Source organism: Macrotis lagotis, chromosome 4 (genome assembly GCF_037893015.1).
Source record: "Macrotis lagotis isolate mMagLag1 chromosome 4, bilby.v1.9.chrom.fasta, whole genome shotgun sequence".
Lineage (NCBI taxonomy): Eukaryota > Metazoa > Chordata > Mammalia > Peramelemorphia > Peramelidae > Macrotis > Macrotis lagotis.
In genome coordinates, this window is record NC_133661.1 from 55,228,902 (window position 1) to 55,244,998 (window position 16,097).

At 40.7% G+C, this 16,097-nt stretch overlaps 1 protein-coding gene across 2 annotated transcripts in view; it reads left to right on the forward strand.

Annotated features, from left to right (window-relative positions):
• The window catches only part of ADK (adenosine kinase), a 580,911-nt gene extending 566,574 nt beyond the window's left edge, over positions 1–14,337 (forward strand). For both annotated transcript variants that reach the window (XM_074232887.1, XM_074232888.1), the window contains exons 10-11: positions 402–488; positions 13,557–14,337. In XM_074232887.1, coding sequence (XP_074088988.1) covers positions 402–488; positions 13,557–13,681 — 212 coding nt within the window. In that variant the 3' untranslated portion in view covers positions 13,682–14,337. The remainder of the gene's footprint in view (positions 1–401; positions 489–13,556) is intronic.
• The last annotated feature ends 1,760 nt before the right edge of the window (positions 14,338–16,097 follow it).

Consider the following 16,097-nt stretch of genomic DNA (forward strand, 5'->3'; position numbering starts at 1 on the left):
AGGGGAGGAGTGATTTCTGGAGGTTGTTCCTGAGAGGAGGCGGGGGCCCAGACCTGGCAAGAATCCAGTATATTGTATTTACTTATTTTATCTATATTTCTATTTACTGTTTTTTCTCTCTCTGCACCCTATTTCCAACAGAATGCAAGATCCTTGACTGAAACCCAATTTCATTTTTTAATATATTTATTTTAGCTCCTCCCTCAGCATCTTGCACATTGTAGGTCCTTTATAGATGGTTGAATTGACATTTGCTTGTAGACTTCCCTGACCAATTTTCAAGGACTCCTCAGTGTACTCTCTATTCCCAATGGGTCTGAGGAGCACCAACTTTCCCTGGCCAGTCTGTTAGGTTGTGTTACTTGGAGAATTCACCTGCTTTTCTTTGGCTCCCTTTGCAGAGAATGAAGTCAGTGTTTTTCCTGTCTTGGATCAAAACCAGAGTGAAATAGTTGACACCAATGGAGCTGGAGATGCCTTTGTTGGAGGTACAGAATCATTCATTTTATACTTATTTGGGATTTAAATGTTTTCTTTAACCCTCATCTCTATTGCATTTTTTAAGATTTATGAATTTAATGAATTTCAATTTCTTCTTTTAAGTAACTTTTAATGTTCTCACCATGCACTCGTGTCATTGTGGATTTTATGAGGTGCTTATTATTGCAGGGAAAATGTGTGGTATGACTTTAAAGATAATTTGCTATTATGCTCTACCCAGGTCATTTTCACGAGATTAATTGTATCTGTCAGAATGTTGCATAAACAAGCTGCATCAAATACAGTATAGAGTGTATTCAGATCCCTCCAGGCTTAAATGTTAACACATTGTTGTTCTTTAAAACAGGTTGTGGTGAATATTAAACAGTATGCTAATAAGTGAGGGTGATGTCTTTTGATTATGTCATTTGGGCAGAACATCTGTTTCCCTGCACAATAGTTTGGTGCTTACTCTCCCATGAAGGGTTAAATTTCAGACTGATTCAAGCTCAATAAGAATTGGCAAGGCTTGTGAGGACTTAATTGTTTCTGAAAGAGTGGGGGGGTGAGGAAAGAGAGACTATTGGGAGATTTGGGTTTGAGGGGGGTAAATTCATCTAAAATCTGGTTCAAAGGCTCTTGTGATGATTTTAACTTCTTTGTAGTTGAATCCAGTGATATCTGGGAAGCTCCAGATTCCTAAATAGTAGCCCTGAGGGGTCCATCCTGACCTTTGTTTCTGTCTTGTAGCATCAAAGAGGACCAGGTGGGTACAAAGCAAAAGAGATGGTTGAGATCCAACTGCTGCTAGGCCAATCAGTCCTTGGCTGGTGCCCCTGGCCCTAGGCAGGAGGGAAGGACCACCTGCCTCTGCTGTAAGAGCTTGGGGTAGAAGTGCAAGGATGAGGAGTAGGGGAGGACTGCCACCATAGGCTTCCCCCCTCCCCTTTTTCCTTGAGGATGTCCATGTCTGGGATAGCGGTCATGGGCTCCACCTCACCCTCACCTGCTTATTAGCTTCTACCAGCTCCACCACCTCAGCCGTTCACTGCAGTAGTTGGTGGTGTGCACCATCGAGGACTTTCTTGGGACCTTTAGAAGTCAGTGTCCCAGGCAAAGAGAGTCTGTCATTCTATTCCAGTAGCCCAGGGATGCCAACAATTCTCTCTTGATTCCTTCAAGATATTGCTGATGGCCCAGGAGTCAAGAAGACCTGAATTCACATACAGTTTTAGATACAGTAGCCGTGTGACCCTGATTCAGTCTCTCAATCTCTGCCTCAGTTCTTCAGTTATAAAATGAAAATGGTACCTGACCCCCAGGATTGTTGTGAGAGTCAAATGAAATAATGTATTTTCAAAAGCATGAGGCACAGTGCTGGGTCCTTATTAAAATGCTTATCTCTTGGTCTCTCCCTGGATGACCCTCCCAGGCCTGGGCCTTTGCAGCCATTTCTGGGGCTAGGACTCTGCCCTGGGAAATGGAGACAATTCTGCAATCTCCAACTAAACATGATTTCCTAATTTCCCAGGTCAGAAGAAAATTCCTTCCTGTTGCCCCGCTGTGCTCTATCACAGCAGTCTGCCTTTTCATTTGGAACCCTCTTTGTCACTGCCATAGTAACAAATGAAAACATTGAGAACATTTTGTGACAGGCACTGTCATTGTTCCCTGTGAAATCTCTTCCCCTGTGTCTGCCCAGTAAATGAAACTGAGAAGAAAAATCATAACAAATAACAAGAAAAGGGCCCCAATCAATATGTTCCCACTGGGCTGTCAATATCAGCCTGGGTTAATCTAACAAGATTTAGTTGTACATTGTATGGCAGCAGTTGGGATGGGGACGAGAACTGCCGATCAGCTTTCAGAGGGGAGTAAGGACCCTAGAAAGACTGCACAGGGGCTTCTGAGAGCGCAGAGCTGGTGGTGCAGCCTCAGAATGGTTCCAGGCACTGCCCTGGAACTGAGGGCAAAGCCAGAGTTGTTGTCTCAAAACACTTTCAAAATCCTCCAGCCACTCCGCCAGGTGAAAATTACTCTAAAAAAGCACTTTAGTATTTTATTGCATCAATACTCTTTCTCACTCTGATAAGACTTTGGTGCACAGACTCCCAAGAACCAACTTGTTGTGCTGACCCAGAAGCCCTCACCCTTAAGTCAGAGGATCCTCCCCCAGTACTTCTAGGTCATTTATCTAACAAGTATGAATTCATGCCTACCATGGACTACATAAAAAGGAGGATTCTTGACCTCATATGAATGAATCTGGTCCATATCTGGAGTCACTCCGATGGTCCCAGAAGGGAGAGTGAGGCTGGTGACTCAACACAGCTCCCCCCAACCCCCCACTGAAATTCAGTTTACATGCTTGTCATCGGATCACCTTCCAGATGCCATGGTCATCTTTGAGAACAAGCAAGAATCAAACTACTAAATGCTTTTTCATTCGTGCATTTATTCACACACAACTATATCATTAATATACAGAAGAGGTATAAAATATTGCCCCTGAGCTACACAAAACCTGCAGAGAAATCTGTTTATTGGCTTTAAGAAGAACATGCAGATATTAACAACATGCTCACTCAGCCCAGTAAAGACCAATGATTAATGGATGGGATTGGGACCTCTTAAATAGGCCTAGTAAATAAGAGAGTCATCTCAATTTATTTTTCTAGGGTCATCTAGCTAATGTTGACCTAGGTATAAATTTGGATTCATACACTTTGTTTTTTTCTCTAACAAATAAATGGCAAGAGAACACTTCCTATATTAGCAACAGCCTGTTGGAAAGTAAGGTAATTGTTCCAGTAGACATTGTTTGGGTGTCCTTTTCCAGCTACTACTAGAAATCCATCGTTACCTTAACCTGATATAAACACTGTTCTCACATAAACAGCTACCAAGCAGTTTTTACTATCAGGTCAGTTCCTGTTATTCTGTCTTAGCCTCCTGGTTGATCTTGTACATAAACCCAGCCAGCACACTTAACGTGGCTTGTTCTGTCAGCCAGCACTTTCTGTTTGTACTTATCTCCTTGCGTTAACCTTACTTTGGGGCAGTGGAAAGAATCCGAAATTCAAAATCCAGACTCAGGCACTTAACAGATACATTGACCCTAGGCAAGTCACTTAACACTATTTGCTTCAGTTTTATCTGCAAAAAGAGCTGGAAACGAAAATGTGTCACAAAGAGTGAAACAACTGAACCAAAAAAACTTTTTAATGCGAAGTTGACTTCATACTAAGAATTTATATTGGTATATGTAGTTTTTAAAAAAGCCAAACAATCATTATATCAGTGATGGAGTTGTATATATTCTGTTTTCCTTGTCCATTGAAGCTTCCAAATTGGTTTGGCTTCATTATAGAACATATCAGACCTTTCTTAAGGAAATAATATTTCACATCACATGAATAGGAGGTAGAAGTTTAAAAGACTGGAAGGCAACCTGTCTTATTCAGCGTTTTTTTTGTTTGTTTGTTTGTTTGTTTTTGGTCCTGGATAGGAATATGAGGGTGTGGTTGGTTGGGTGAGTGTGTGGGTGTGTTTTTAACATTTTCCTATAAAAGTCCAGAAGGCTTATCCCTGTAAAGGAATGCCCCTTCCATACAAAGTTGCAGTAAACCAGTGTGAGATGATTTTTTTTAAGTTCCATTTATAGGTAGGTCTTGAGCTATGTTTGTGTCACATGTTGGCTTTCAGTGCTTAACCATAAAGGCCAGGAAACTCTTAAGTCACTGTTCTCACAGACATAGCCCAGCCAACTTGCCCATTGCTGCTTATTTTGCACCAGAATGATCACCAATTTGCGGCTGAGCTGTGGTTTCCGAGGGAACCTTCACTCTGAATTGACTTCCTGCTCCTGTACAGTCTTAGACATTGAACCATCCAATCTGAGACCATTTAGGGTTTAGATTTCTCTGAGCAAAACCTGAAGAGATATGTACATACCTTACAATGGCTGGCATTATCTTTTAAACTATTCAATTTAAAGTTAATGTTTATTGATTTCTTTTTCACTGAAAAAAATGCTTTCTTACACATCTGAGTCACTAGCCCATATTAACGATTGACCCCAGAAGAACTTACTAATCTCAAGAGAAAATAAAATTGTGAAAGATCTTATTAGGATACAAAGAGGAAAAAAGGGGGAAAAACCAGGGTTGAATGGAACAGACATCTGAACTTTTTTTAGGGAACTAGTACTTCCTCTACATCCAAATTGGGCAGTGTCTAGAGAAGTCTGGAAAACCCTTCTCAATTTGAAGGAGATTTCAATGTATAAAATAATAAACACAGGAAAACAGGTTTGTTTTTTTTTTAATCAATTTATAGACCCTAGCCTGAGAACACCTGGTCTAATCAATAACCAGTCAGTAAGCATTCTTTAAGGTCTGTGCCGTGTACTGGAAATCCAGAAACAAAAGTAGAATCCTGGCTTGAAACATGAGGGACTCAGGGAGTGAGCACTTGAAATCTCAGGGAACAAGGCAGATGAGCCAGAACTGGATTCTAAAGGAACCATGCGGAAGAAAGAACCTTCTGCTTCCCTCCAGCCCCGCCCCCCCCAAAAGGGGGATGTCCAGGTCTGCTGGAGGGTGGGAATGTAACCACTTTGCAGACCACCAACAGAAGTGTTGATCACAGCCATTTGGCACTCACTGGAACTTGGTCAGCTTTAGGTGTTGGGGCTTTTGCTTTTTAAAAAAAGGTTAAAACCCTGACTTTGGAAAGAAAACATCAGATTCCCATTTTTGTAAGATGGGATCAATGCTCTGAAATGTTAAGATCCTCCTTAAGCATCCAGCGCAGGTGACAATGGGACAAAATTACCACTGACTGACTCCAAACCCCTCAAGTCATGATTTCTTGGAGAATGATCCTGGACTGCAAGATGCTCGGCCTGCAGAGTCTTGGGGAGTGAGCCTTGCTCACTGCTTCTTAATATTGAAGGGGCCATTATGCAGAGCAGGGAGCCCACTGCCTGGACCCAACCCAAGGACTCCTGAGGACACCTGGGAGTAGGCAGACTTGGCCCACCCTGGTTGCGCAGCTCATCCATCATTCCCTCCCCCAGCTGCTCCTGCCTGCCCTTTTCAGATAACCTTCTATCTAGCCTATCTACATCTTACATACCTAGGGATCTTCTTGATTAGAATGGTTGCTTCTTGGTAGCAGAGACCGGGATTTTCAGTCCTTCTTTGTAGCCCTTGTGATTAACACAGTGACTGACCTAAAGGAAGGGCTTCATATACATGTGGACAAACCTCTAGAAGTATTGCTCCATAGGCTTCTTCCAAAGGTGGTGGTTCTCCATGTCCAGGCCTGGCCCATTGGTTGGGCTGTTGCCTCAGGGATCCATTCCTCAAGGTGGAACCTCTGGGGTCTCTTCCACCTCTAAGTCACTGAACCCCAAACAAGTTCATCACCTTAAGGAACATGGAGACTCAGAAATAGCAGTTAAAAACCCAAAGGACTGGTATTAAATGTCTAATCTGTTGGTGCCATTTACATGGGTGATAGGAATTAAAGTCTCATTCCTCAGGGTTAGGCCCTGTTTGAAACAAGAAGCATTTTTTAAGTCGAGTGAAACAATAGCCTCTCTAAAGCTCTCATTCATGATCTCACTGTTTTGTCATTCCTCAGAAGGAAAAATATTGACATTTCCCGGCTGCATGCTCCAGCTTTCTGATCTCCTGCAGTTTATTTTTATAACAACCTTATCGATGGGCCTCTTACCCAGCTCTCTAGGTTTAACTGAGTTGAGTCGATTTGTTACCACAGCTTCAAGTAGCTGTTACAGAACAAGCAAGACATCCTAATAAAGCTGTAAACGTGTTTACTCAAACACAGTATTGATTTTACTTGGAGAGGGAGAAGCGGGCGCTTAGCACCGTGTCAGGGTGGATGAATTTAACTGCACTTTTTCATTGTCATCTGTCATGGTTGTGAAACACTAAGTAAAGCCACCGGAGGATAATTAGAAGTGCCAGAAATTTAGCCCCTAAAATCAGTTAACCACTTGAGACTTTTGTAGCTTAATTAGTTTTTATTAAAACTTTCCTCTAGTAATATAGTCAGGCACTTTTAACTGTGCTTTCAACTAGAGCAAGATTTCAAGGTTGTGACTTGGTAGGTATATGAATTTAATGACTGTGGATTTTTTCAGATTTTTTTTTCCTTTCTCTGGTAATTAGGCTAGCACCAGAGCATAATTAGAATTAAGACTAATTTAAAGAGACAGCCATCGGTGCATGTTCCCATTATTGAAATGTGTGACTTTTCTGAAAGGTACATTTTAAGCAGGTACTGAAACTATCACAGAAGGGTAGAGACCCAGGGATTTGTAGTCTCAGTACCTGAGTTTAGAATCCTTGACCTCAGGCAGGTAAGTCACTGCCCTCTCAGTTTCCTCCTCTATCAATAAGGAGAATTGGAGATGATCTCAAACATTCTTCCCAGCTCGAAACAGATAATCTTGTTATCCTATTTATTGTACAATAAGTTGTGTGTGCTTGTGTGTATCTTAGGAAGCAGAAAAAATGTGTGCAGTTAGAATTTTTGTAGTCATCTATATTTCACACCCTAACAGTGTTTAAAGTTATCAGGCTCTGTCCTGTTCAGCCAAGTGGTTGGCTCCCTGATTTCTGTGGGTCTCATTTCCACTTGCTCTATTGCTTATATTGGATTTGTAAAATGGACCTGAGTAAAAGCTATAGTCTTTACAGAGAAGGGCTAGTGAGGAAAGCATCAGAATTCTTTCCTTCTTTAGAATTCCATTCAAATATATGCATTTAATGTATATTTTACCCTGGAAGCTGTTAGAAAAGCACAATAATATTGTTAGATGACAACCCCCAACCACAACACAATGAGCACAAAATGTGAATTCCTTTACCAAAAAAAAAAAATGTTGTGAGATTCCTTGTCTTATCTCCAAAAATCAATCAACAAATGGCTTAAAAATATCTCCTAGACCTTCTCTAACTCCATTCCAGACAACCTCTGGATAATGGGAATTGAGGCAGCTTAGAAGCAGAGTAATGATAGTTTCTAATCACATGGGATTGTCAAATCCTGATGGTAAAGAAAGTCTTCAAAGATGCAAGTGTCCAAAGCTTTTGAATCTCCATGTCAGGCTTTTGGGGGATTTGGGGTTGGTTAGTTTGGTGTTGGAGCCCCTTTTTTTTAAACCACTACAAATGCTAGCAAGTTGAGTCTTTAAGTCATGAATCTTTGAATCACTTAGCTAGAGTGTGGGTTGCCAGGGAGGGCCCCATGAGCAATTTCCTCTAATTTTTCTGAAGGTGGAGGAGGAAATCAATATGACACAGTTGTTGAGTCCTTCTACTACAAAAGAAGTGCCCAGAAGAAGTCACATTTCTCACAATGGAAAAAGTGACATTGTGTGGAATTTCTCATGACGATACAACATTTTCTTTAAAATCTATATAACACAATTCCGAAGCCAACAATGCATTATTTAAATGACTGTGTCATTCAATATCACTGAAAAGTAAGAACTACTTGAAAAAGGAATGCTGAGGTAGAGGAGAAAGGTAGTAGGATGGATAAATCCATACGTAACTTTAATTTCGAGTTAACTTGATCTGAGTTTGATATGTAAGCTTGTGTCTGGCTACCTGCTTAAGCCCCCAGCCGCCATTCATTCTACGTATCTCTATGACCCAGAGGCAGATCAAGAGAGGACAGAGGTGGAGGGAAGTCATCAGCTAGTCAACTAGCTAGGGAGTAGGAGAAGTTTGTGTTGAGGAAGAAGGAGGCCAGTGTCGCTTGGAGGGGGTGGATAAAATGTAAGACAACTGGAGAGGTAGAAAAGGGCTAAGTTATGAAGGACTTGAAAAAAAGAGTGTTTCTGTTTGATCCTGGAGACAATAGGGAGCCACTGGAATTTACTGACTATAAGAAGTAATATGGTCTGGCCTGTTCTTTAGGTAGATTACTTTGGCAGCTGAGTGTGGAAAATGAATTGAAGTGAAGAGACACTTGAGGCAGATAGAAATATTCCAGGAATGGAGGTGATAGAAGCCGGTGTAGTTTAAGTATCAGAGGGGGAAAAGGAAACATATACAAGAAGCATTACAAATATGGAAGTGATTGAATTTGACAACTGATTAGATATATAGGGAGGAGGGTTTGAGAGAAAAAGGAGTGAGGCCTGGAGGACAAGCCTCGGTAGGAAGATTGGAGAGACCTTCAATAGGGTTAAAAAAAACAAAGAAAGGACCCCAAAGAAAGGACCACCTTTCCCATTTAACCTTGTTGGAAATCTGAAGGGTATTAAGACAACTTTATCTCCTTAATAACAGATTAAGGATGGTTGAATTTTTATAGCTAAGTATCTTATGCTTCCTTCTTAAATCCTCCTGAAGATCAGATCTTGTTTCTTTGTTGAAGGTGCAAGTCGGGGCCTTCCTCTAAGGACATTGGGGTCTAGTGTCATCTCTCTTCCCTCTCCCTTCACTCCCATCATTCTGTCTTCTTCCTTTTCCCCAGTGACCACAATGCTTTTAGGAAAATGAAAAGCATCTCCTCAAAACCCTTTCCTTGGAAGACTACCTTCCAGTTATTCCATATCTTCCATGTACATAGTTATTGAACTGATGGTTCCCTGATTAGAATGTGAACTCCTGGAGATCAGGGACCAGTGTTTTTGACTAGGCTGGACCCAATACAGTCTGGCACATAATAATCTTTTTTTTTTAAATTAGGTTTTTGCAAGGCAAATGGGGTTAAGTGGCTTGCCCAAGGCCACACAGCTAGGTAATTACTAAGTGTCTGAGACCAGATTTGGACCCAGGTACTCCTGACTCCAGGGCCGGTGCTTTATCCACTTCACCACCTAGCCGCCCCACATAATAATCTCTTAATAACTTTTTGTTAACTGACTGATTCAGGAAAAGTTTGGACTCCTAGTATATAGAAATATACTATCTAGAAAACTTGAAATGAGTGTAGACTGACCTCAGGGATATATAACCTAGAAAGAAATAAGTTGGGTTGTTTGGTTTTTTTTTTGTTTTTGTTTTTAACTAAATTCCTTTTATAATCCTGCATTCTTCTCAGTGATTTTATATAATAAAAGAAAATTTTATTCTAATTAGTGGAAGGTTTTGATGAATGAGAGTTTTGTTGTACTTTTAAACTTCAACCCCATCTGCAGAAGTTAATGAAATTAGAGGCAACAGCAGTGAAAGTGACTGATTTTTATAAAGGAAATAATCCATCCCATAAAAAAGGAATAAATCTAGAAATGATTAAAATTCAATAAAGAATTGAGATTAAAGTGTGATGACCTGAAAATGGACAAGAGCAACTCTTAAGCTGCCCTCAAGATTTTATTTTCTTTAATTGAAAAATAGCTAAGGTTATTGCTAAGTAGGACATGAGTTTTGTTTTCATTAACATAATAATTCCTCTGAGAACAATTATAATCACATGATACCTTATATTCTTGCTCCCTTACTGTAGTGACAATTTAATTGCACATCTGATAGGGAGATAAAATTTTATATTATTAATGCATAATGAACTTTCCTTCCAATCTTTAATCCTGGAGTGGAGGTGACCCAGGGTTCTAGGAGGCAGCAATTCCAGCATAGCACAAGTAGGGATGGGAATAGCTGGGGGCTTGGAGACTAAGAAATAGCTATGTGACTACCTCAGTTACCAGAGAGAGACGAGTCATGTATCCTCTCTAGGAATTCATTTCTGTCTGCAAAATGACTCGCTGACCTTTGAGGTTCCTTTCCCCTCTAAAACTATGATGTAGCCATGAAGTTATGTAGCCACTGGAGCAATAAATCGTGCACTTTCTGAGCTTAGCTGATCCCAGCACCCTGGAAAGCCTGTTCCAACAGGCCCAGGCTAGGGTTGGGCTGTGTGTCAGCCCCCTGAGGACCAGCTGGGGGAGTCAGCCATCGTGGGCTCATTCAGTCAATTAATGTTTCCGAAGCCCTGGCTGTGAGCCTAGTACTGTTCTAAGGGCTAGGAATGCAAAAAGAGGCAAGAAACCATCTCTGCTCTCCAGGAACATGAAACCCCTCACCTGGGGTATGGGAGCAGTCTCATCTTGTAGAGGCCAAACCTATGCTAGTAAAAATGGTGGATCTTTTGTAGTAGGAAAAAGAGGCAAATTGTAGAGATAATAGGACAGAGCTTTATATAGTTATGGGAATTAGGGATGCAAGAAAAAAACTTCTATTCAGTCCCCAGTGTTTGAATTAGAAAAATCATTAATATAACAAGAAAGAGGTAAAGTAAACCACTTAAAATTCTGAAAAGAATAAGTCTAAGGAATAAAATCAAAAACTGAAAGAAAGGCCCAGTACTTTTGTGGCAACAATGAAAGAGAAACAAATTAAGTTTCCCATCAATTTAGTGAAAACCAAATGGTGGCACATGAATTGAGATGGAATGTTGTTAGCATGATATAAGAAACAACAAGAGAAATGGGAGACTTAGATGAATTAATTGATGAAGAGAGCCTGTAAAACAGTATATACAGGGTGGCTAGGTGGTGCAGTGGATAGAGCACCAGCCCAGCCTCAGACACTTGATAATGACCTAGCTGTGTGGCCTTGGGCAAGTCAGTTAACCCCATTGCCTTGAAAACAAAAAACCAAAAACCAGTATATACACAGTGACTACTACAGTGTAAATGTAAATTAAAAGCAACAAAATTCAAAACTGAACTCTCTGCATTGCTCAAGTTTGGACCCAGAGAACTACTAAGGAGGGTGCCTCTCCCTCCTGATTTGGCATTACTAGGGGACTATGCAGGTAGAAAACAGCCTATACTGTTAGACTTGATTTTTCTGTAAGTTTTTCTAAAATTTTTTTTCTCTTTTTTATTCTTTGTTATAAGAGATGCCAGGAGGGTTGGCAGGATATTTGGGAAATGTAAATGATATAAAAGCAAAAGATTCTGAGACATGCAGTGAAGGTATCTGGCCCCTTGGGGACTTTGGACTGCAAACAGGAGGACCACATCTTACACTTTCCTATCCCTCTGCCTGTACTTGGAACGCCTTCTTTCTGCCATTTCCACCTCTTGAAATTCACCCCTACCCCCATTTTTAAAAACCTAATTCAGTTCAACAAACATTTATTCCCCAACTCAAAATGCCAGACTCACCAATTCAGAACCCATATTTTCTTCTTCTTATAAGCACTCAGTGGCTCCCTTGTCTGTTAGTCTGGAGTACTATCATTTGTCTGTCTTTTCTTCCTTGGTTAACAATTTCTTTAGGACTTGGTAATGTCCTCTGGTTGTATCTGCCTCCCCAACACCTCGTGTTCCCTGGCCTTTTAACAAGAGGAACACTACTCCTGTTATGCTCTCAGGCAGTTGGCTCCATTATATCCTGTTTTACTGCTTCCAGGAATTGTGTCCCAAGTGGGAGAGAACGCCCTGGAGCTTTGGGAGCACTAGACTTTGTGACGGTAGCTCTGCTGTCCAGTTCTCTGTGAGCTATTCCATCAACTCTGCTCATCTTTCCTGTTTGTAGGTTCTTGATTATGTGGATCTTCTGCATTTTTTCTTGAAGTGAGGATTTGCCTTTGATTGGCAATTCCTGACTTTTTGCCAAGCTGCCTCCAGAATAGCCTCCCTAGCTGTCCTCCCTCTTTCACAGCTCTGCTGCTGGTCTGTTTCCATTGGCCTTCTAGCAAAGCATTCTAAAAGAAGCTGTGTAGACCATTGTCACTGTCACATGAAGGACGGCAGCATGTCATTGTGGCCCAAGCCAGAGATCTGCATTCCACTCCAGCTTCTGACTCAGCTTCGCTAGGTGACAGTGAGGCAAATGACAGGACTTCTCCAGCCCCCCTTCAACCCCCCCCCTCACCGGCCCCAGAAAACTCTCAGAAACTGTCCATCACAAAACATTGACACGTCTGAATTGGGAAAGAGTTGTCTCCCTGGTCACGAGTGTCCATCCCAGCCAGAGACCACATCCAAGAGTTTGTAGAAAACAGCTGCAAGTGCAGAGCACATCACCTCCCAGGCCAGCTGTTCCCTTAGAAGGTAGAGAGATGAGTTGGGTCTTTAACTCTTGAAAAGGGTCTTTCTTGAAGATCAGTTTCTCTCTCTCCTTTTTTCAATCAAAGCCCATTGTAGTGGGAAGGAAGAAAAAAAAAAGATAAAAGAAAAACTGTTAACATCCTTGTTCCCACCTCAAACTGAGCAAAATAGACTAGGCAGGTACAAAGACTGCATTGGTTTAACTCCCCACATTTAAATGCAGAGGGTTATGTGTTGACCTTTGGAACTTAATCTGGATATTCCATGGCAAGCTCCATTGTATCTTTGAGGGAATGATTTCAGAGTCTAGCAAAGTTTCCACAAAATAAATATCAATATTTAGAATTTGTTAGTGTTATTCTTCAGTGGAGAGTGAGGTTTAATTTTGTTTGATACAGAAAACTCCCCGGTGAAGTCTGATAACGCCAAGCCTGGATGGTCTAGGTGGTAGGATATGAAAGGCTGTTCTCACAGACCACTGGACTTTTATTTCTGGGAAGCCCCAGAGCCTAGGAGGAAGCAAAGTTAAACTTCAAAAGAGTTTTTTCCCTTGACCAATCCCTCTATCTCAGATTATAGCAGCAGCTCACATTTCCCAGATTCCTTCATTCTTGACTCCCATGACTGAAATAGTTCTCTCCACCTTTTCACTAGAGTGTAGGGTCAGTCTATGGTTCCTGGCTTTAGAACTCTTGCCAATACCGGCAATTGAGAGGGAGGATTGACAGTCTCATATTCTCACTCTCTCTCTCTCTCTCTCTCTCTCCCTACTTGATAACAGTCTATCATATTCCAGACCATAACAACATTTAGCATAACTCCATTTATTAGAGGAAAACAAAAAATGCATGCATAGACTTAACTTTAAGGACTAGCAAAGCCCTGGCACTGCTGTGCCTGGCCACTAAAGCACCTTTTGTACAGAATAGGAAAGAAGAGCCTAATGGACCCTGGTCTGACTCAGTGGAGTCCTATTTCTAATGTTCTTACATAAAACTGAATGCATTCCCTTTCATTTGTATTCTAGGTTTTCTGTCCCAGCTAGTTGCTGACCAGCCCTTGACCGAATGCATCCGTGCGGGCCACTATGCTGCCAGCATCATCATTAAGCGCTCTGGCTGTACCTTTCCAGAGAAGCCAGACTTCCATTGATGAGCAAAAGGAAGAACCCAGGTGGAAAGACAGTGCCTAGATTGGTCCCTGCTCATCTCCTACACCATGGCTTCCATACTCATATTACTACTACAATGATACATACTCTTCATTTAGGGGGTACGATGCTTAAGTAGAGGCTTTATTCTCTCATCAACTTGAAAAAGTGGTATTATTTACATAATCTGGTAGTCTCGTTCAAATGTCAGCTACTTAAACAGTGTTATAATCTTTCATCTTACTCATTTTCAATTACTTTGTAAATTTATGTGTGTCTAGGAAACTGGCTAATTTTTTAAATTTCTGCTTTAAACACAGTTTCATAATTTCATAGATATAAAAATGTATCAATCCTAACATCAATTTAAACTTTTTATATGGGTATATTTAATTTAGGAGCATATATATGCATATATATATATAAAAGCATATATATTTAAAATTAAGGTACAGAAATATTTATGCTAAGCATCTTCTTATTAGCAAAATATGCCAAATAGTTTCTTCAATGCACACTTCAAATATATATAATGAATTTTGGGTAATTTAACAATTTGCCAGATTTAGATTATATTAAAATATTCAAATCATAACCTGACACTTCCTGATGGTACTATGTAATTTGATACTGATAAAATAAACTTGTCAAATATGAATTTTTATCTTTCTTTCTTTGCCTTGCTGTCAACAATTATAGGGAAAAGAGGGTCATTTCACTCCAGGGGCAACAGGTGGGCCCTAAAGAAAGGGAACAGGAAAGAGATGGGCCCACTAAGGTTCTGCATTTGATTTCTGAGCTTCGTATGCCTACTGAGGCATTATCATATCTTTAGGAATATGATTTAAGGACCAAAGTTTCTAAAAAGGCCACTTTCTTACTTCAGGAGAATGATACCAAGATAAGGTATGGTTAGAATGATACCAAGATAAGGTATGGTTAGAATGAAAGAAATCCAGATTTATCCATATCACATTCATTTTAAATAAAGTCTCTGATGAAACTCACAGATCTTTTTCAGATACTTCAATTCAAACTCAACAACAAAAAATGTATTGAGCACAATATTATGCAGGGCAGTGAGGATACAAAGTGGGGGGGGGGGGTGATACAGTCTAAAGACAGATGCTCTATGAAAATTAGAGGAGAGAAAGAACAGCCAGAATGTAGCAAGGAAGGATGCGAGAGGTGACCTAGGGCTGAGGATTTGCAAAAGGTAAGAATGAAAGAATGACAAAGAAACAAGAGATGCAAAACAGAGGGCAATTGTCTAGTGGTAATGATCCCAAAACAAAGAATTTATATAAACAAAGAGCTAGAAGAAGTTGGTATTAGGACCAACAACCTATAGCCCAGAGAAAATCTCCCCATGACACACACTGCACAGGGTCATGAAGCCCTCTTCATCAAATAGGTTAGCCAATCCAACTGACCATTATCTTCTAGCAGCACCTTCTCTCTGAAGTTCTTCCTGATGCCTCTGGATCTTGCATCCCAGTCCAACTTACTTGGCTGCTCTTTTTTTATATATATATATTTTTTATATATTTTATATATTTGTATATATTTTACTCTATTTTGTTCACAAGTATTTCCAGACAACACTTCTGTCATATTTCCAGGACTTGACAGTTTATAGTAGGAGCTTAATGAATGCTGATTGATGAATTAATTACTCAAGAATATAGTTTATTCGTGGTGTGTGACTCAAATTCCTCAAAGCAGCAACTACATCACCACCATATGTGTTCTCTCCTTCCCAGCCTAAAGTGCCTTCTCCCCAGCAAAGAGAACAGAATGAAAACTAGAATTCATGTTCCATCCTCCTTTCTGTCCTCACTGTTGCCCTTCTGCTCTGATCACGGGCCTCTCCAGGTGAGCTGGCACAGTCACAAGCATCTCTTCTCATCACTCTTCCTCATCAAAACAACTGATACTTTGTATCTTGAGAGCCTCCTATCCTTTTGGGCTGACTTCCTCTGGGCTCCTGCTTGTCCTTCCTCTGAATCCTAATCCTTTAAAAACCTTGCTCAAAATGCAGAATACATGTCAGACAACTCCTGGCGTCTCTGGGACTGGTTCTGAATCTTTGTTCTGCCCTGGACCCCTTAAGTTCAGTCTGGTGAAATACATAGGCTTCCTCCTCAAAAGAGGAAGGTTTTGGGACAGTTAGGTCGCAGAATGGATAGAGCACTGGCTCTGTAGTCAAGAGAACCTGAGTTCAAATCCAGACTCACTTAATTACCTACTGTGTGACCTTGGGCAAGTCATTTAACCCCATTGCCTTGCAAAATCCAACTTTTGGTTTGGTTTATTTTCCAATTCCACAAGCACTTATTAAGTGCCTAGGGTATGCCTGGCACTGTCCTAGACACTGAGGATACAGAGACAAAAATAAAACTGACCCTGCCCTCTGGG